Source organism: Purpureocillium takamizusanense, chromosome 12 (assembly GCF_022605165.1).
Source record: "Purpureocillium takamizusanense chromosome 12, complete sequence".
Lineage (NCBI taxonomy): Eukaryota > Fungi > Ascomycota > Sordariomycetes > Hypocreales > Ophiocordycipitaceae > Purpureocillium > Purpureocillium takamizusanense.
This window is the reverse complement of record NC_063079.1, coordinates 28907-50201: the sequence shown is the minus strand read 5'-3', so window position 1 is coordinate 50201 and position 21295 is coordinate 28907. Positions and strand designations below refer to the sequence as shown.

General features: G+C 36.6%; 3 protein-coding genes across 3 annotated transcripts; 2 read left to right on the top strand and 1 right to left on the bottom strand.

The window, feature by feature from the left end:
- Positions 1 to 10792: 10792 nt before the first annotated feature.
- Positions 10793 to 12199, top strand: JDV02_010237 (uncharacterized protein; the record flags this gene model as incomplete). The annotated part of the gene is made up of 2 exons (XM_047991965.1): positions 10793 to 10801; positions 11216 to 12199. The coding sequence occupies 2 exons, from the start codon at positions 10793 to 10795 to the stop codon at positions 12197 to 12199; spliced, it is 993 nt and encodes a 330-aa protein (XP_047847978.1).
- A 1210-nt stretch (positions 12200 to 13409) lies between these two features.
- JDV02_010236 (uncharacterized protein) lies at positions 13410 to 15358 on the bottom strand (the record flags this gene model as incomplete). The annotated part of the gene is made up of 4 exons (XM_047991964.1): positions 13410 to 13719; positions 13792 to 14097; positions 15001 to 15059; positions 15143 to 15358. 4 exons carry the CDS (start codon positions 15356 to 15358, stop codon positions 13497 to 13499), a joined length of 804 nt encoding a protein of 267 aa, XP_047847977.1. The 3' UTR covers positions 13410 to 13496.
- A 3143-nt stretch (positions 15359 to 18501) lies between these two features.
- TUB2_6 (Tubulin beta chain (Beta tubulin)) lies at positions 18502 to 20631 on the top strand. The gene is made up of 5 exons (XM_047991963.1): positions 18502 to 18789; positions 18929 to 18952; positions 19019 to 19141; positions 19201 to 19991; positions 20046 to 20631. Exons 1-5 carry the CDS (start codon positions 18778 to 18780, stop codon positions 20437 to 20439), a joined length of 1344 nt encoding a protein of 447 aa, XP_047847976.1. The 5' UTR covers positions 18502 to 18777; the 3' UTR covers positions 20440 to 20631.
- Positions 20632 to 21295: the final 664 nt, after the last annotated feature.

The following is a 21295-nucleotide window of genomic DNA, read 5'->3' as shown; positions in this document are numbered from 1 at the left end:
ACTATTATATTAGCCTTAATTAAATTAATATAAGTATTATAATATATAATTAAAAGCCCTAGTCTTAGACTATAAGACTAAGGATACTATATTTATATATCTATTTAACTTCCTATTTAAGGCTATCGATATTTATAATATATTAAGTAATTATATATAGGTAGAAGTAACTATTAACGTAAAACTATTAATCTTACTATTCTAGTAATATAATATTCTTACCGAATAGGTTAATATTAAGATTAAGTAGGATTTCTATTATATTATTATTATTAATAAGTTAGAGATAGGTATATTAATTATATATTATCTATCTTAGTATTAATAGAATAAGTCGAGCTATTATTTTAGTATTAAGGTATTTAATATAATATTTTAGAATAGAGAAAAAGGTTATTAGGGATCGAAGAGGTTAAATAAATACGGAAAGTATTATCTCGCCTTTAGCTCCTCTCTAGGAATCGAGCTATTATATAGGGTTAAAGGTAGGGTATACTATAACTCTTAATTAGATATATTAATAGTTAGTTAGTTATTTATTTATTTTTATATCTTTATCGTATATATTATAGATACTTAGCTATAATTATTATTAGTATTAGATTATAAGGATAGTATATAGTTTTATATTAGGTATAATAGTCGTCTTTTATAAGAAATATATTAGTAGTTTAGTTACGAGGGTAGTTATAAGGTATATAATAGTTAAGTTTCTTATAGTTATAGTTATTTATAGTTATATTATTATTAAATAAGATAGTAATATAATAGGTTAGTTATAATTTAGTACTCTAATCTATATCTATTAAGCTTTAGAGCTTAGCCTTAGATTATATTAAGTTTCTAAATATTAGTAATATCGTCCGATTAATAACTATATATATATTATATAGAGTATATTATTTATACTAAGCTATTAATATTATTTAATTATATAGTATTTATATAATATTAATAGTCTAGTTAGTTTAACTTTAGGTAGTTAGTTAATAAAGGAATATAGTTATAATATAGTATTAATTATTAATAGATATAGGATATACTATAATTAGAATTTATCTAGGAGGAATTATATTAGCTAAATATATATTATAGAATAGGACTTATTATATTTTATTAATGCAAATAATATATATTATAGGATATTATTATTAAGATTATCCTAAGGTATATAATAGTAGTAATATACGTAATAAGTTCTAAACTTTTACTTTTTCCTTTATAATATATTAGGCTCGGTAGTATTTATATATTAGAATCGTATTTTATTAATAAAAGGTATATTAGTAAAGCATTAATAATATACTTTATATTCTATATTTATAATAAGATATTATTAAGGGAAAGGTATATACTTATAATCCATTATAGACTATAGAGTATATTAATTATAAGTAAATAGTAATACTTAAAATTCTTATTCTATACTTAAATAGTCCCCCGATTTAGTTTTTAAGTTAAGATATAATAATCGGGGTCATTATCGTCGGCGATATAGGCGCCTTAAATCTAAGTCTATTAAATTATCTATAAGGTAGATCTAACATAGACTAGGCTTTAGGGAGAATACTATTTTATTAATAAGGTAATATATTAATATAGAGAGTATAGACTTTAATCTATTTATATTATTACCTACTTTAATAAATTTATTAATAATAAGTTAAATACATAAGTATAGGATAGTATCTAAAGGCCCGGGACTAAGATTAAATACGTCTAGATCTAATTTTATTATTATATACGTAAAGTAGTTATATCGTTATCTAGATAAGAAATTTACTATAAAGTAATATACCTCGGATTCTTATATATAGTATACCCCTATTATAAAAGAGATAAAAGTATCGGTTATAAAGCGGTTTTATTAGTCTTTTTATAACCTTAATACTTTACTTATTTAATATTATCGAATATATTATCGTATATTTAGTTATATTAATTTAAAGTTAATATTATAAGATAATTTTATTAATAAGTTTATTATTATAAATAGGTTAATAATAGTTCTAGGATATTATATTAAGTATTTTCTAATAGGTAATAATATAATATTTTATAAGGAGTATTATAGGAGTTAGATTTAAGGTAAAGTCTTACTATATAGTCTAATCTATGCCTAGTTAAGGTATAAGTATAGTTTTCCTCTAGAGTTAGATAGTCTAACTCCTATAGAGGAAAGGCTAATTTCGTTAAACTTATATTTTAGGATAATTATAAAGTTTAATTTATTAAATAATAGTAAAGAGTCTAGTCATTATCGGAGATATATTAAAGGCTATATTTTAGTTTTTCTAAATAATATAGAATATCTAATAATTAAGGTCTTACTATACCTATTAATGCGGGTATTAAACGATATATATATATATTAATATAGGAAGTTAAAGCTAAAGCGCTATAATTTATTAAAATTACTATTTATTTACTAACGAATAGTTAAGTAGGCTTTATATTAGCTAATACGATATAATTACTATTATACTAATATTAAGGTTAATTAAAGGGAGTTAGATAGTTAAGAGGTATTAACGATAGGCGTTCTTAATATTATATATAGTCGACTTAATTATATAGAACTATCGGTAGTAAAACGAGCTTACTTAAGGGTAATTATATTTACTAAAGAATAAAGCCTAGAGGAGTAATATATAATAAATATTAATTAAGTAATCTCTTTACTTTAAGATCTATTAGGTAATACTAACGATATTTTAGAAATAGATAATATTAATTCTAAAGAAAGGCCTATTAAAGATATCGAGTATATATATAAAACCGTCTTTAATAAGATATTTTCTATAGATAAGATTCCTAATACTATAGTAGTAAAGAAACTAAAATAAATTCATATAGGTATAGCCTAAGAGGAGTCTATATATATAGGTATTATTATTAATAATATTACTAATCTATATATATTTATTAGGTTAGGTAATTAATCTACTAATTATTTAGATCCTTTCTTCTTTATAAAGGCCTTTTTATTATTATTTCCGTTTAGATTTAATAGACTATAAGTAATTAACGAGAATATACTAAATATAAGTTTAAGTTATCGGCCTTAATATAGTATACTTAAGGGATTATACTTATTAATTAGTCAGAATATAACTTTATTAAGGTAGGCTTATAGCTTTCTTTTTCGTCGTAATAATCGATTTAGTTTATATTATATTTTCGTATTCTTAATATTTAATATAGAGGTACGATTAAGGAATTAGAAAGTTAATATATTAAGTATAAAATAAAGAATATTTCCGGTAGTTAAGCGTTTAATATAATAACTAACTAGCGACTACCTAGATTATATTATTACGAGTCTTAATAGGGGGAATAACCTAGATAATCCAATAGTAATAAAGCTATTAAAGAGTCTTTCGTTATATAGGTTTCAGTAGCTAATATCGAGGGAACGTCATTTAGCAATACATTAAAGGATTAAGTCTCTTATTATATAATATAGGTTGCCTTATATTTAGTTTACTATTAGCCTAAACGATATTATTAATTTAGTTAAATTATAATTAATTATATATTAACTAAACTATTTATTAAGTATTACTAAAGTAATATTAATAGAATTACGTAATAGGTATAGTAAGGTAAAATTAGCTATTAGAGATCTAGTTAGCTTAGTATTTTTTTTCTATTAGGAAATAGAGCTCTTTTTCTAAGAGTATATTTATATTAAGCATTTTAATATATTTAGTCGTATTAAATAATATTTTAATATAGTTAAAATAAATAATCGTAATACCCTCTATTTATATAGGTTATTATAGTTAAAAGGGAATTTATATTTTATAAATTTACTTTCTAATTTAGAATCTAAATAATTAGTTTTATTACGATAATATATTATAGATTATATAGATAGTATTTTTTACGAGGTAAGTTATTATCTAATATTAGGTTTATAATAATAGTTACTAACTATTATTCTAGGATTTAGATATAGATCGTTTATAAATATATAGACGTAACCGTTTAATATATAACGATATATTTATATTATTTAATAATTTAGATACTATATTTAAAGATAAGGTATATTTCTATACTAAGTCTTTATAGATATATATATATACTCTAATATATATAAAATATTCTTTTATAAATATTTCGCGGTCTAGTCGACGATATCGGTTTAATATATTATAGGCGATAGTATTTAAGACTAATTATAAAGATAGCGTAATTCGAATCCGCTATTCCTATAGTATAGTTAATCGTTAAAACTAAGCTATAGCTATAGGACTATATTATAATTATAACGTATCGTTTATTATAATAAGTTATAAGTCTTTATCTTTAGTTTATTATATAATAAATTACGCTATAAAGATTAAGGACTTAATCTTAAAGCGTCTTATTATCGTAGCGAGCTTTATTAGGCTTATTAAGTCTAGGGAATATAAAAGATCTAGATCTTTTATTAATATAGCGAAAGCTAACTTAATATAATAATTTTTAATATAGGTAGCTAATCGAATTTTTACAGAGAAATCTTTATCGTAAGTAAAGGTTATTTCGCATTTATTAAACTATAATATAGAGTATTATAGTATATAAAAATAGGTATATCTAAATACCTCTCGGTATATCTAAATACCTCTCGGCTATATTAAGAGGTATAAAGGTATTAGCTTTTTCTTAGAGAAGCTAGTTATATTAGAAACGAAGATAAAGAAGGGGTAGATATTTTTATCTATTAGGGTTACTAAAAGATTATATATCTAAAAGGATATTCGTATTATAGGGATTTACTTCGTTATTTTTGCCTATATAACTATATTTCTTATATATCTATTATTTTAAAGCGTAATAAGATAGGTAGGTTATATATTTTACTATTTAATATATCTTAAGATATTAACTCTTAATAGTTGTAAAAAGTAAAATCGATATAGAGTATTTAAATAATATCGCTTAAGGGTTAGCTATATAGGGATTTTAATTTAGAGGAAGATAATAGGTATATCTAGAAGTATATTCTATTATTTATTAGCTATTTAATCGCTTATTAATATTAATGCGGGTTCTAATAGAGCTACTATTTAATATTTAGGATTATTTATACTATAGGAATAATTTATATAGATTAATATTAGCGACTTTAACGATATTTAGTTCGGATTTAAATAACGACTTTCTATACGTCTATATTATCTATCATATAATATTAATCTCTTACGTTATTTGATAGAGGATATAAAGCAGGATACTAAATAATAGGGAAGTTTAGAATCTATTAGGAAAAGTAATATCGGTATCTTTAATAATATAGACTTAAATAAAGTAAAGGATATTAATAATAGAATAGATTACGAAATTAAAGTAGTCCCTAAAATAAGTCGGTTAATCTATATTTTTAAATAGGCAATAATAAGTAACTAAATTACTATTAAGTCGGCTTTAATATATTCTATAATCTCGGTTCTATTTATATTTAAAGGTCGATAATCTAAATTAATTAATTTAATTATTAATCCAAATTAAATTAAGATTAAAAACTAAAGGTCGGCATTACCTAGCTAAGGGGATTTACTTAATATTAAGGCATAATAAAGAAAAGCGTCTCGGGATATTAAAGAATCTATATAAAGTATAGAAGACCTTACCGCCTAAGGTATAACTAAGTATAAATCTTATATCTAGAGTTAAGTTTTCGTAGGTTTCGGAGAAGACTTAATTAATATTAGGGATCTAAAACGGACCGATTAAGGTAGAACGTATTATAACGGCTTAAATATATCGGTTATACTCGCGCCTTTTAAGTCCTATTTTAGTCTTAGGAACTAGATTATAAAAAGATTAGGACTAAATAAAGAATAATATATTATATTATTAATTATTTATTAATAGCTAGATATAATTAAGAATATAAGGGATAGTAAGATTAAATAATTATATATATTTTTAAGAGGGGAAGGGGGAATTAGTAAATCTTAAGTAATTTAGGGCATTACTTAATTATTCTAGACCCTAAATAGGGTAGACTAACTCCTTATTATAGCGACTTTTAATACTATAGCTATATAGATTAGCGGTATTACGATTTATTTTACTTATCGATTAAGTATTAATTCTTCTAATAGTATTAATTCTCGATACTATAGTATTAAATAACGATTTATCGACATTCCTTTACGAGCGATATAAGAGAAGAAGCGTATTCTTATTATTAATAAGGTTAGTATATTAGGTATATATATACTCTTTTTAATTAATTAATAGCTCAGTCTCCTTTAAGGAAATAACGAAGATTTTAAAGGTATCTCTATTATTATATTCGCTAGTAATTTTTATTAATTTCGCCTAGTATAAGAGAGATCTATTTTACTTAGGCTACGGTCGGTATTATTAATAAATAAGAGGTAGTTAATTAGCTAAGCTCGGCGCGTATATAAAGATAAGGAGTTATACCGTTTATAGTATAAATTCTCTATAGTAATTATTTTAATATAGTAAGTAAGTTAAGAATAGTCGTCTAGATACAGTATATACTAATTAAGATAGATATAAGTAACTAACGATAAAGACTTTCGTATTTTATTATCTAAGATACGCTATAATTAATAAAACGCTTTAGATTTAGATTACTTAAATACTCGATATTACGATTTAACGAGACGAATCTCTTAGGATATAGATATTACCACTATAACTCTACTTAATCGAAATCGATAGAATCTAAACTTTAAAGCTATAATCGCTTTTTAATATTAGGCTAACGGTCTTATATATATTTTTCTAGCTTCTTATAAATATAAAGATAATACTCTAAATAACTATAACTTAAAGTAGCTATTAATAATAAGAGATAATATAGATATTCTAATTCTAGGTATATTTATATTTATACCTAATATACCTTTAATTATTAACTAAAATATATATTAGGGTCTAAAGGTTATTAATAGCGCGAGTTACTATAGTATTAGGATTATTCTAGATTCGACTATTATAGTATTTTCGGTATTATTATCTATAATACTCTATCTTAGACCTTTTATTAATATCCTTCTAAAAAGTAATATAATAAAGTTATTTTAGTTTATTAGCTTACTACTTAGTTCTATATTATTAATTAAGAATAATACGATAATTAAGATAAACTAGATAAAACGCCTATAGTAATATCGTAATATTATCCAAAAAGGCCTTCCTTATATTACTACCTTTATATATATAAACTATAAGGTTTAAGGATATACTCTATCTAGAGCTTAGCTTAAATTATATAGGGCGCGGGTTATCTTAGATATAGTTATTAGTTAAGAAATTACTAATGCTTATAACCTATATAACCTCTATATATAGTTATTAAGGTGCCGATCTTTAAATAATATTATACTTATTTCGAAGGTTTAGCTATAAGGCTTTCTTAATAATTATATATTATTAAAGATATTAGAGGTAAAAAAGCGTTTAGAAGTATTAAGTAATATTATAATTCGATAGGTATAGTTATAAGCGCTAGGAAGAATATATATATACGATATATAAAGGGCATATATATTAATATAACTAAATATTTAGGTTTATTCTTAACTTTATAATATTAGAAAGAAAAATCCCTTTATATATTATCTCGACTATCTTTTAGTCGTCGCTAGTTAGCGGCTATATAAGACCGGGGCCCTATAGTACGTTATAAATTTACTACGATAACGAGATTAAAGGTTATATTAGGTCCTTAGCCTATTTTTCGAGCTTATTAAGTATTATATCCTTTATTAAGGATACCTAAAGTATTATATTAATATATATACTATATTAACTATATAGTAGATATATATAATATATTAAGTTAGATCCGATAAATATTATTTAAAAAGGTAATTTAATACCTAAGCTAGGAATATAGTTACTACTTTACTATATATCCTAAGTATAAATAAATAGACGCGGTAAATTATAGTATAACGATTAAGGCACTAATTAAAAAGTATAATAATAGTAATTAATATTAAGAGACTAATATTAAAAGCCGAGGGAAAGATACTTAATAAAGATAGTAGTTTATAGGAAAGGTATTAAAGAAGATATAGTAAGACGTAAAAGAATATTAATATTTTATTATTATTTCTCTCGTAAATAGCGTATATACAATATCTATAAAAAGGACGATTTAGATCGCCTCTAGTCTCGTTCTATAATATACTATATAAGTTAGTTTAGTATTAAAGGTTTAAGATATTTATATAACTTACTTAGAATTATATTAGGATAGTAATATTAGGACCGTAAATATATTAGGCAATATTAATAAGTATATATAACTTCTTATAGATTACTCTAATAAGCCTATAATATATATTTAAGAGTTATAATATAATAAGAGGGAAATTAAGTAAGTACTAACTACTTAGGTAATATAGCTAATTATATATAGATACTATTCTAGTATATAATAGGCTATTAATATATAGTCTTTCTTTTATATTACGAAAAGGGAAAACTTCCCTTTAATACTTACTTATTTCCCTTATCTTTCTCTCTTTTTCTATATATTATATCTTTATCGGAACTATCTCTATATTTTATATTATCTTTTAAACCTTATTATACTATATTAGCTATTAACTTAACTTACGATTATTATAAATAATATATTATATTATTAATTACGATAGATATTATTATTTTTATAGTCTAAACGCTTTTCTAAAGGTAATAAAGTTCTTAAGGGTCCGAATACTAAACTTAATCGTTATTTCTTACTTAATACTATAGAGTCTAGGTCCTAAGAACGTATCGAGCTCTATCGCTTAAGTTTTAGATACTAATTACTCTATTTACTATTAACTTTTATCTTAATTATAATTAACTCTATTATATCTAGATTTAAATAACCTTACCTTAATATAAGGCATTCTTATTATACTATAATCTAAAAACTATTCCCCTAGATAGAGCTTTTTATATCTTCCTCGCGAAAATATTAATATTAATATAAACGAATATTACTTTTTAGCTAATTTAAAATATAAACCTCTTAACTTACTTTACTTATATAGTTATTTTAATATAATACTTCCGCTAGAATATTATAACGCGTCTTTTAAGGTATATTTCATAAGTATATAATCTACGTATTAATATAACTACCTATATTAATTAATAATAATTATAGTTTAATACTATATAACTTAAAATTAAAAGTAAATATTAACGCCTTTAATAGATAGACTTAATATACTTTATCGTCCCTTTATCTTATATAAATACCGCGGGCTTAATATATAGATTTTATACTATCCTAATAATCTATAGAGATATTATATAAGTACTAAAAAGAGCTCTTCTATTTCGCTCTATTATAATTAGCTATAAATAGTTAATAATTATTAACGGATATATTAAATTATATATACTATTAGCTATATAACCTATAGGAGGTATAAGTCTTTAATTAGAGTAGCGTAAATTTTTTTATATACCTATAAAGCTCTCTTATTTTAAGTAATAAAATTAAGCGGAATTAATTAATATATTATAAATCGTAAATCTATAACTAAGATTATATATAACGCGCTTAAGATATCCCTCGGTAAGTTCTCTAATCTTTAAAATATAAAATAATACTAAATATTAACTAATTACTTAATCGTCTTATAAACTTCTCTTATTTATTCCTATCGTCGTACTTAATACTATAACGATATATAATAGCTAGTTCGGACCGAATATATAATATTAGCTTCTTCGATAGCGATAATAATAGCGACTATAAACCGAATAGACTAAAATTAACCGACTTACTATCCCGACCTTAATACTATCTCTTTCCTTAGTTATAATTACCTCGTCTAACTATTATATATTAAAGCCTATCAATTCTATTGCCTTTATTAAGAGGATATTAATTACCTATAATAATAGTATTATAGTAATAGCTACGCCCTATAAGATATCCCTAGCTAATACTACTTAATACTTTATATTTAAGCTAATAATTATATCGGTTATAGCTTTAAAGCTAATAATAATAAAAGCTATAAGTTTTTTATTATCCTATACTACTATAAATAAGACTATTATTATTATTACTAATACTTTTATTAACTATTATTATAGTAGAAAACCTAGGGTTAAAGCCCTTAATAATCTTATAACGGTATCTAAATATTAAAACGGATTAGAAGAAAATTTTTAGATAGGGTTTATATAATAATATATCTTATAGCTCATTACTATCTTATAGCGCTAGTTCTTAAATTTAAGGCCGTATATTATTATCTAAGTAAGCTCTATATATATATATTATAAAGGCATATATATTTAACTATTATATATTATATAATAAGATATATATACTCGAGTTATATAAGCTACGGCTAAAAGGACCTAATCGTAATAGAACTCTAAAGCACTAATTAGAAAGCCGCAAAACCTAGCCCCGACCATAGAGTCCTTTCGTCACTGCGTTCCTCAAGGCAAAGTGCCCACCCCACAAGTAGAGCTAGCCTAAGCCAAGAGAGTGTATAAACGGTGCTGCACGCTGATTCAAAGCAAGACAAGCCTGACCCTTCGGACCGGAGGCGGTCCGGGTCACCGGTCTTGCCCCGCTCCCGTAGGACTAGGTATAACCGATGGTTTTGGCTGAGTGCTCGGCAGCAACGGGGGCAAATCGTCGAGCGAATAACGGCTGTTGATAGCGTACTGCACTATATGCATTCCTACGTAGCATTATGCACGAAAACCAAGACGAACCCAAGCCCAGGAGGTTTCGCTGTACGATTATCGGAGCTGGGTACGTCGTTTTTATTTCCCAAGGCTGCATATGCTCACAGTTCTTTTCGGCACCCAGCTTTTCTGGAATTCTTATAGGTAAGTGAAAAGCACAGAGTGCGTCGAGCCAGGCTCTATATGCTGACATATGGATCTCAAAGCCTACAAACTAAGAAAACATCTACACCCGTACATTGAGTTCCGTATTTTCGAGAAATCTCCCGAATTAGGAGGTACCTGGTATGAGAATAGATATCCGGGTGAGTACGTCGAGGTTGTCTAATGGTCCTATGGTAATGCTGAGTATACTCAGGCTGTGCTTGCGACGTGCCATCACATTGCTATCAATTCTCGTTCTGTCCCAACCCAGACTGGTCAAAATTGTAATAAGATTACGTTTTCTATCAACTTCTTTCTAGATTCAGGTGGAGATCAGCTGACATCAGTGGTGCGTGGTAGCTACGTCTCCGCACAGGAAATCAACTCGTACTTGAAAGGTGTCGTACGCTACTTCGATCTAGATCGTTTCATCGCCTACAATAGCAAGGTCGTATCTGCACGATGGTCCACAGAGACTTGTACTTGGACAGTGGAGGTCGAGAATGGGCCGAGTGTGGAGTCAGAGATCCTCATCAATGCCTGCGGTATCCTGAACAACCCAAAGATGCCCGAGATCACTGGCCTGGATACATTCGCGGGCCAGATTCTACATACGGCTGCTTGGGACCAGTCTGTTGATTTAAGGAACAAGAGAATAGGCATCATCGGGGCTGGCGCTAGCTCCATTCAGCTTCTTCCTCAGATTCAACCTACGGCAGAAAAAGTCCAGGTCTTTATCCGAACTCCATCCTGGATCTATCCGCCTTTTGCGTTGACAGCCGGTACTGCCGCAAGCCATGCCTATAGCGAGGAAGAAAAGGAAACATTCAGATGGGACGAAGATAGCTATCTTGAGGCTCGAAAGGTAATGGAAGGCCAATTTAACGGCATGTTTCGCATTTTTATCAAGAACAGCCTGGAGCAAAAGGCGATGCGCGCAAAGGTGGAGTCACATATGAGATCGATCATCAAGGATCATGCCTTGCAGGAGCAACTCATTCCCAAGTTCGAAATGGGCTGCCGAAGAATTAATCCCGGTGATAGCTTCCTCGTGGCAATTCAGAAGCCCAACGTGGAGCCAGTGCTCGATCCTGTTGACAAGATAACAGAAATAGGGGTCATCGCCGGTGGAAAGCTTTATGAAGCAGATGTCTTAGTAGCCGCGACTGGGTTTAATACGTCTTTTAGGCCACGTTTCCCGATCATTGGTCTTGACGGCATCAATTTGCAGGATCTTTGGGCTGATGAGCCTGTGTCATACATGGGCACTGGTGTCTCTGGGTTCCCTAACTACCTTATTTTTCTGGGACCAAACACGCCGATCTCAAACGGAAGTCTCATGGGTAGGTTTCGAGAATAACCATTAGCATGACTTCAAGATATGATTGCGAGCCTTAATCGACCGCTAGGTTCTCTCGAAGCGACTGGCGACTATTTTATCCGTATCCTGCGAAAAATGCTTCGTGAGCGCATTAAGTCGTTCGACGTGCGGGTCGAGGCCCAGAATGACTTTTTTTCGTATACACAGTCTATAATGAAAGGCATGGTATGGACTGGAGCATGTCGCAGCTGGTGTAAGTCTGAATACATCTAAACCAGGCCTAATGTTGTGCTGTAGTGCTCACACCCATGGTAGACAAAAAGGGCATCGATGGAAATGTCACAGGACTATGGCCAGGAAGCTCACTCCATTACATGCAAGTCCTTTCCGAGGGCCGCTGGGAGGATTATGCCTGGAACTACGAAAGCAGCCGGTACGCATACTGGGGCCACGGGATCTCCTGGGTCGAAAGCCCGGAGCTCGACCCGTTGGGAGTTCAAGATCGTGAATGGTTCATGACAGCAAACACCATCGCCCGAAAAGGCTCGGACATAAGCTATTACTTATGGAAAGGACCGCCATTGCCGCAGTGCTACCTCAACAACATTGACAAGGCACCTGCGTCGGGAGCCGCGGCGAAAGAAAAGACTCCGATATCTACTAAGCTCTCAAATGAACCCAGAAAGGTCGAGGAACCATGTAGTGGAGATGGCTTGTCAGGAACAGGAAAATAGGAAGGATTACTGTGCCTGCCAAAAGGCATTATCAGCTAGATGGCCATGAGTTACTATATTCTGAAGCGGCGTATAAGGAAACCGTATCATTCGTGCTGACGCGGTGACAGCGCATAGAGTCATTGTTATCACCCATTTCCCCCTACCTGCAGACCAATGCTGCTATTAATGACTTCACCCTGGCTTGCGAACCCCCAATTCTTTACTTGATGACTGCTTTACTATTTGTACGAATTCCCCCACAGCTGTTCACAACACGCAAATGATCCCGGGTGGTAACGATCCTGCTACCTAATTGCTCAAGGTGGAAGCAATCTCGTCTTCGCCATAGTAAAGGCACACTCTTTATACCGTACAAGGGTTCTATTCCGCGTGCTTCATATATTCTTTGCTAAAGGTGACATCATCTTGTACGTATAACACAAAGTATCGACCCATGCACCACTCCAGCCAGCGAAAGCAGACAATACATAGAAACACAAGGCGAGGAAATAGTGACAGAGTTCACAAATTTTGGCGCGTAGAACGGTCTCTATCTTTATAATATATCCCTAGGCCTTGCAGTACTCACACTAGTGTTTCCCTTGTCCTTGCTCTTGTATTCATTTGCTCTTTCGGCTGAACATGGCGGTATCCACTGGCAAGATCAAGGCAGACAGACCGATGACGCCATAGCAGCCGCAAGCCACCCAAATTGGGGCGGATGTCCTTACATCGGCGAACGTGGCAATGAAGGGCGCGGACAATGATGAAATACGGGCCATTGACATGAGTAGTCCGGCGCCGAGGCCGCGATGCTCAACATCGAGAGCTTGGGGAGTGTAGCTGGGTAGGTAGTTCATCAGCGTTCTGCCTTGAGCGGATAGCTCCTACACCGTGCACTTTAGGCAAACTCACCCATAGATAATGGAATAGACAGCGTTAAGCCATAGGCCCAGCATTGACGAGAAGGCGAGATTCTGTGCTTCGCTCTTGACAGTAGTGAAGGCACCTGCGAAGGCAACACAAGCAGCGGCCGTAATTGCTATAGAGATCCGAGAGCGAAGCCGCGTAGAGACCATGTACATGCTTATTGCGGGCCCGATGATGCCGACGACAGAGGAGACGGCGAAGTCGCGGTATGTGATATAATTGCTTGAGTTACCGAGAGCCGCACCATTGGCTGCTAAATAGTATGGGAGAAAGGCGAGATAAAGAGGATATCTGCTAGCCGTTAGCGCGGCTTTCAAAGCTATGGGGTATGAGCTAAAGTAGTACGCGATCCCTATTAGAGTCCACATTAAACCCAGGCCGATCATAAGCCGGAGCCTCTTCGAACCATGAAATAGCATGCCGAGTCGCTTAATGTTCTGGTTGAGGGTCCTCGTGTGACGTTTACTGCGTGTCGACGGGATGAAATCATTTACCGTTACGCTATAGTCCGAGTGATTTGTAGCACTGATATGGTTAAGAACGTCTACTGCCTGCTGTATCTCGCCGGTGGCAATTAACCACCTTGGAGACTCTTTTGATCGGAGTACAAAAGCGCGAATGCAGGCCATGATCAGACAAAGACCACCGAGTGTTATATATAGATATCGCCAGCCCATGTTTGCGGATTTGTAGCAATTCTCAGACGTTGAACCTGCCACGCATCCGAAGTTAACTAGCAACGGCCATGCTGTGGGTGAACATTAGCTATAGTTCCGGCTGTAATGGCTTGCTCGTGACGAGACACCTACCAATGAGACCACTCACTGTGTTTCCCAAGCCCCAAAGGGTTGCTAGACCTGATAACATGAAGGACCACTGGCTGGGGATGCTCTCGGCGAGGATGGCAAGATCGATAGCCACTAATGGTTTAAAATGTTACAACGATGTGTCAACGACGATCGGAGTATCAAAGTCCACTTACAATTACCTCCACCAAAGAATGAAAGCAAGGCCACCCACCAATTGAGCACTGCCCAACTAGAGGAGCTACCCGCGACCATGGTGAAGATCGAGACCCCAAAGATAGAAAGCTGCCAGACAAGACGTCGTCCAAAGTTGTCTGCTAGTGTCCCGAGAACAACAGCACCCACGAAGAGGCCGCCATAAAGTGATGTGGGCAAGAGAGTTGCATACTTGGGACTGAACTCCATAGATGCCTGAGGGGTGACGACCGATATGGCCACTAGCAACATCTGGTGAACACACTGCGTTTAGAACTAGATCTCGCGGCTATAACTCTTTGGAGATGGAGGGACTTGAGACTCATGATACCCACCTGGTCTGCGAGAAAGCCGAAACCGCACGTCAGGGCCAGCTGCCACTGATACTTGCCCCAGCCAATGGCTTCAATCGCGTCATCAACACGAGCGAGGTTCGCATGCGAATCGTCTATAGCCGGCGAGCCACTTTGAGAATGACTGGATGCGCCATCGACCTGCGGCTTCTCGATGGCTGCAGCCAGAGCTTCGTTGTCATGGGCCGTCTTCTTCATCTTGTTGGGATTCGGCTAGTTGTACTTCATAGACACCAGCGATTAACCAGATGGTGGGCTCAGACGTAGAGATACGCGGTCGGTGCTGTGAGGTGCAAAAGGAATGGCCGAGCCTCTTTGTCGACGGCTGATATAAGTTGAGGGCAACTTTTTGGAGAGGAGCACGTCTTGGCACACGGGCCGCCCGCAACCCACCTGGGTCACCAAAGAGGAACGGCCGTTGGACGTGAGCCTGGGTCGACCGCCCGCGACCTCGGATTTGACGGCTACGGACGAAGTAAGTACCTCGTCCCTGAAAATCTGGGGATGCTGTGCGGAGGCGGGGGACAGAGTGGGTCCGGAATTGGGTCCTAGTAGGACTCGGCATGGGGAAGGCGGGACACGGACCGGCCTCCGGGTTCAGTTTGGCTGATGGCGACTGCCGATCCTGTTTGCACTTGCGTGAGCGCTCGACGCCACCTCACTGGTAACCGAAGGCGTACATAAGGTCGTCTAGGCACTTCGTAGTTCGAGTTATGGGCTTCGCTTGCGGCCGGGCAGCTATCCTCTGGCACACTACGAAGTAGCAGCTCCCATAATGGCTGTATCAGTTCGCTGTCATTTCCTGAGACCAACCCGAGATGCACCTAATAACCCATTACCGGTTCTTCACTATAAGAACGCTCTGCCTCGGCCCCTGACAGAAGACAGTGCAAAACACTTCCTCACGGCAAACAAATGGGAACATAGGGTATGGCTCATCATTAGCCAGCCTCATTTCTGCTTGTCAATTCTGGCTTTCTTCTCAAATGTCTCATGAGTAGTTGACTCTTCCGTGCGCTACTATAGGGGACTTGGGGCCATATAGATGTTAGGCACTTCCACCCTAATAGCCACGAATGCTATGGTAACTCGAATCATGTCTGCTTTTGCTGTCTCGGAGCTGAGTGCCTTGTTTGGCGCAAACCTTAGGTATCTTTCGCGGTTACTCGACGCTATTGATAGGCAAGATAAAGGATGGTTCTGGAGATGAAGTAGATGTCGAGGCGGGAGACGTCATCGTCCTGCCGGCTGGCACGGCGCACTCGTCCATAAAGAGCTCTTCGGATTACCGATATATCGGCGTCTATCCACAGGTAATGCACGCGTTCTCTATAATTCACCCTTCATCTCTCGGACCGGGGTTTAACTTGACTGTACAGGGCTGTCCACGCTGGAAAAATGAGTTTGGCAAAATGCCAGCCGAGATCTTTCGGAAGGATATCCAACAAGTCGGCACACCTCAGACTGATCCAGTCTTTGGTGAAAACGGGCCCCTCATGCACTTATGGGGGACAGGCGATAAAGCAAAGCTGTAAAGAATAAAGTTAGATATGACTGTCAGGAGTCAGTAACCCTAGTTTTACTAATTATGCCTAAGAGTACGCGGGTGATTTATATATATAAATGCGAATGTTATAGACATTGCGTTACCTAGCTATTACTCAATTATATACTTAAAGAGATATAATTTATTATAGCAACTTCTTAATGGGTGATATAGACGTAAGTATATTCCGCATACTTATCTCTCCCCTCTATTCCCCTATATATAGCACGGGCCTGAATACGGTCTCTTAGACCTTTTTATATTCAGGACTAGTATAATTCTAGAAAACACTTAGTAAAACTATTACGAGAATATATTAATAGCGCCCTCTATTATATATAAACGTATTATTATAATTTATATTACTCTGGAAATAGTAATAGATACCTAAAACTTGCAGAGATCTAGATTATGAAGGTGTGATGAAAACTCAAAGCGTTTACGTTAGAATAGTATAATAGAAATAATCCGAAACATGCATTAAAAATGAAAATATACAGACCTCCCGCCGTCCCTTTCTAGCATTTAGAGACCGAAAACCCTTTTCTCTCCTATCCCTGATATTGCCTTCCCCCCTTTATGCTCTTGCTCATCATTGATCCGTACTACTGATCTCATTTTCAGTCAAGTGGTGTTCCCGAGAAGATGCACGCTAAGCTTGTTATTCATGCCGCCTTTATGCTTGTCAAGGTGACCGCCGCCGCAGACAGCAACGGAACACTCAACGCACGAGGGATGGTCCAGAAAGGGTTCATTAGCGAAGAAGTCGCAAAGCAGGAAGCCAACGCGTACAACTTTCGATATGTGTGGGTAGGCGTATGTGAAAAACCCCTTCCCCTCTACTACCAAAGAGGAGAGAAAACATGATACCTCAAGGGTCCGTAAGCGGAGCTAGCACAATTCTCTAACATCTCCTCGCCATATTCTACAGGTATGCTCGCCTACGAGGCAAGACTGTAGCATTTTGAAAGCCGAGGCTGTCCACGCGGACCCGTCGTCGCATCAAGGATGGGTAGTCCACAAAAATGAGGTCCCTTATTCTTGTCCTTCAGACCTCCAGGTTGGCATGCCCCCTACTTCTTGTAACGAGTCCCGTTATTATCCCTGCTGATCGATAAATTACCGTAGTGTTCTATGGACTTCAGTCGTCAATTTTGCCACATCAGGGATGAGCCTGATGGCAGCAAGGTGATCAAATGCGGCCTCACTCAGGCGGAGACCAAACGCTTTTGACGTGGACGTTTTAGCGGAGCCGATGGTGGTGAAAACACATCTACATGCTTCTATCATACAAACAGCATTAAACAAGAAAACGCTTGAGACGAGAGACGAAGCGGACGGCCTGTGTAAATACGCTGAGACTTGAGCAGAAATCCTGTGCTGAGGGTTACAATGTGTGGCTACAGTGTGTCTCAGGCCTCGCTCGCTCAACAGGGCCCTCACTTGTCGCCAGGCAATAAAATGCTTCATCGCGAGACCGACAGCGGGCCTGGTCGGACTTGCTCGACCGGCCTAGCCCTTCTGATGTCAATAACGCGTGTTGTGAACGGTGAATGGCTTGTTGCATCACAGCGCCATGCTTCAGTAGAGTGACGATGGGTTGCATGTAGTGGAAGAGAATCCAGTCCAAGGCAGCAGCCAAGGCCGACGCCATTCCTCATCATGTGTCTCGTCTGCCTTGCGGGCTGCCGCTGTGCCGCGCCCAAGCTGAGACCAACCAACAGTTCTAAGTTATTAGCACTCTAGTGTGCGCGGGACAGTGGATCTTATTAGTAGCGGGTGCTTCAAGCCACAGACAGGGGCGTGTCATTTGTTGGCTGCGGCCTGGGTCCTTGTGCCAGACTGACGCCGCTGAGCCGATGACCAATTTCCCACTCGTCTCCATTTCTCCCCTTCTCCCCATCCCCCCATTTGGTGTCAACATCCGTCTTGCTCCTTCCTCCTCCAAACCCCAACACACCGCCAACAGCTTATTATCACACATCCCCTACCGAGCGAAGTTCATGTGCTAGCTTGGCTTTCGAATCAACTCTAACGCCGCGCCACAAGAACCTGACTCCAATCAACCAAGATGCGCGAAATAGTGAGTCCTTCCCTTCTGCCCGACGCGTCTCTACGGCTTGCTTTGTTTATTGCCCTACCATCACGTGGAGGAACAGTTTACCCCGAACCACAACAACTGTCAGGGTCATGCTAACGCGAGAAATTCTTACTGTCGACAGGTTCACCTTCAAACTGGCCAGTGTGTACGTTTTATCTCACGCTAATAAGCGACTGATGTGTAGTTGGAGTTGACGGTGGTGGGCGACTAGGGCAACCAGATTGGCGCTGCGTTCTGGCAGACCATCTCTGGAGAGCACGGCCTTGATAGCAACGGTGTCTATAATGGCTCATCCGATCTTCAGCTCGAGCGCATGAGCGTTTACTTTAACGAGGTACGTCGAGCAACTACTACGCAAACCATTGCGAGGGGAAATTTATCGTGTCTCTCCAGGCCTCCGGCAATAAGTACGTTCCTCGGGCTGTCCTCGTCGATCTCGAACCCGGTACAATGGATGCTGTCCGTGCAGGACCCTTTGGCCAGCTTTTCCGTCCCGACAACTTCGTCTTCGGCCAGTCGGGTGCTGGCAACAACTGGGCTAAAGGCCACTATACTGAGGGCGCCGAGCTAGTTGACAGCGTTCTCGATGTCATTCGACGCGAGGCTGAAGGTTGCGACTGCCTACAGGGCTTCCAGATCACCCACTCTCTTGGGGGTGGCACGGGCTCTGGAATGGGTACGCTGCTTATTTCGAAAATTCGCGAGGAATTCCCTGATCGCATGATGGCTACCTTCTCCGTCGTGCCCTCGCCCAAGGTTTCCGATACCGTTGTCGAACCATACAATGCTACCCTCTCTATTCACCAGCTTGTTGAACACTCCGACGAAACCTTTTGCATCGACAACGAAGCTCTCATTGACATTTGCCAGCGCACTCTCAAGCTAGCTAACCCCTCATATGGTGACTTGAACTACCTGGTGTCCGCTGTTATGTCTGGCGTCACTACCTGCTTGCGCTTCCCCGGGCAGCTTAACTCGGATCTCCGAAAGCTAGCCGTCAACATGGTCCCCTTCCCTCGTCTACACTTTTTTATGGTTGGCTTCGCTCCTCTGACTAGTCGAGGTGCTCACTCTTTCCGCGCTGTTAGCGTTCCTGAGCTCACTCAGCAAATGTTTGATCCCAAGAACATGATGGCTGCCTCTGACTTCCGTAACGGCCGCTACCTAACCTGTTCTGCCATATTGTAAGTTGACTATATATCCTAACTAGAACTTCAAGTCTCGCTAATATATTATAGCCGTGGCAAGGTTGCTATGAAGGAGGTCGAGGATCAGATGCACAACGTCCAGAACAAGAACTCGTCTTACTTCGTAGAGTGGATCCCCAACAACATTCAGACCGCTCTCTGCGCTATTCCTCCCCGTGGCCTGAAAATGTCTTCGACCTTTATTGGTAACTCTACATCTATCCAGGAGCTTTTTAAGCGGGTTGGGGAGCAGTTCACCGCCATGTTTAGGCGCAAGGCTTTCCTACATTGGTATACGGGTGAGGGTATGGACGAAATGGAATTCACGGAGGCCGAGTCTAACATGAACGACCTGATTTCCGAATATCAGCAATATCAAGATGCTGGTATTGATGATGAGGAGCCCGAGTACGAGGAGGAACTTCCTGTCGGGGAAGGAGAGTAGAAATTCTCGGCATTCCTTTGCCTTCTTTCCCTTTATAGTGTCTGGGTGAAGGAGCGAAGGTGTTTTGACACTTTGATTGCCGAGTAGCACTATTTACAATCACATGGATCTCCATTTTCGCACATCCAGGACCTGCGAAGTTGGGCCTACAGGGTTTGGCAGGCTCGAGATACGTGAACACAGAAATGCGTGACTATATATAGTGATACACACATTGCCTATCGTTAGAACGTGTTTGTCTCTAATATATTGTAACGTGTCTCCGATCTGGCGATGCCATGATGATGCTATCTTAGATCCAGTCTTGTCTCGTTCCCTTGCAGTTCTCTTGCTGTGGAAAAGCGCGAAGAAGCCTTTCATCATCATATAGTTCCCTACCTCGAACTGCCTTGACCAGTGTCATGAGCCCAGCGATTGTTGCCCTGGATGTGGTACATCTCGTGGCAGAGTCGCCATCTTGCACTGTGAACTGCTCTTCCGCATCTAGGCAACTTTGTAGTAGCTCACGGTTGCACTGAACACCAACCAACTCCCGATGAAGGTGAGTAGACGCATCCCGTATTCCGGTGCAGTATTCATGTCGGAAGTCTATGTGCTCGTTTATATGCGACGACTGTAGGGCAGTATCGCGCTCCATCAGCTCGGTATTGGTCGCGACCAAGTGCACAGAGACGGCGCGGTAGCATTGCCTAGCGATTGTCGGTAAGCACTCTTTATTCGACAGGACGGACCTCCATACACTTGCTCCCTGTGAGGCGCTCTATGCAACCTTAAGCAGCTGGGTGCCAGCTGCCAATCCCGCGGATTCCTTTCCGACCAGCGATACAAGTCATGACACCAATTTACGCTCTCGATA

Bases quoted from the DNA above. Each gene is read 5' to 3' on its own strand.
- TUB2_6 (XM_047991963.1), top strand. The intron at 18,953-19,018 runs GTACGTTTTATC...GTGGGCGACTAG, and splicing joins ACCTTCAAACTGGCCAGTGT to GGCAACCAGATTGGCGCTGC. The intron at 19,142-19,200 runs GTACGTCGAGCA...GTGTCTCTCCAG, and splicing joins TGAGCGTTTACTTTAACGAG to GCCTCCGGCAATAAGTACGT.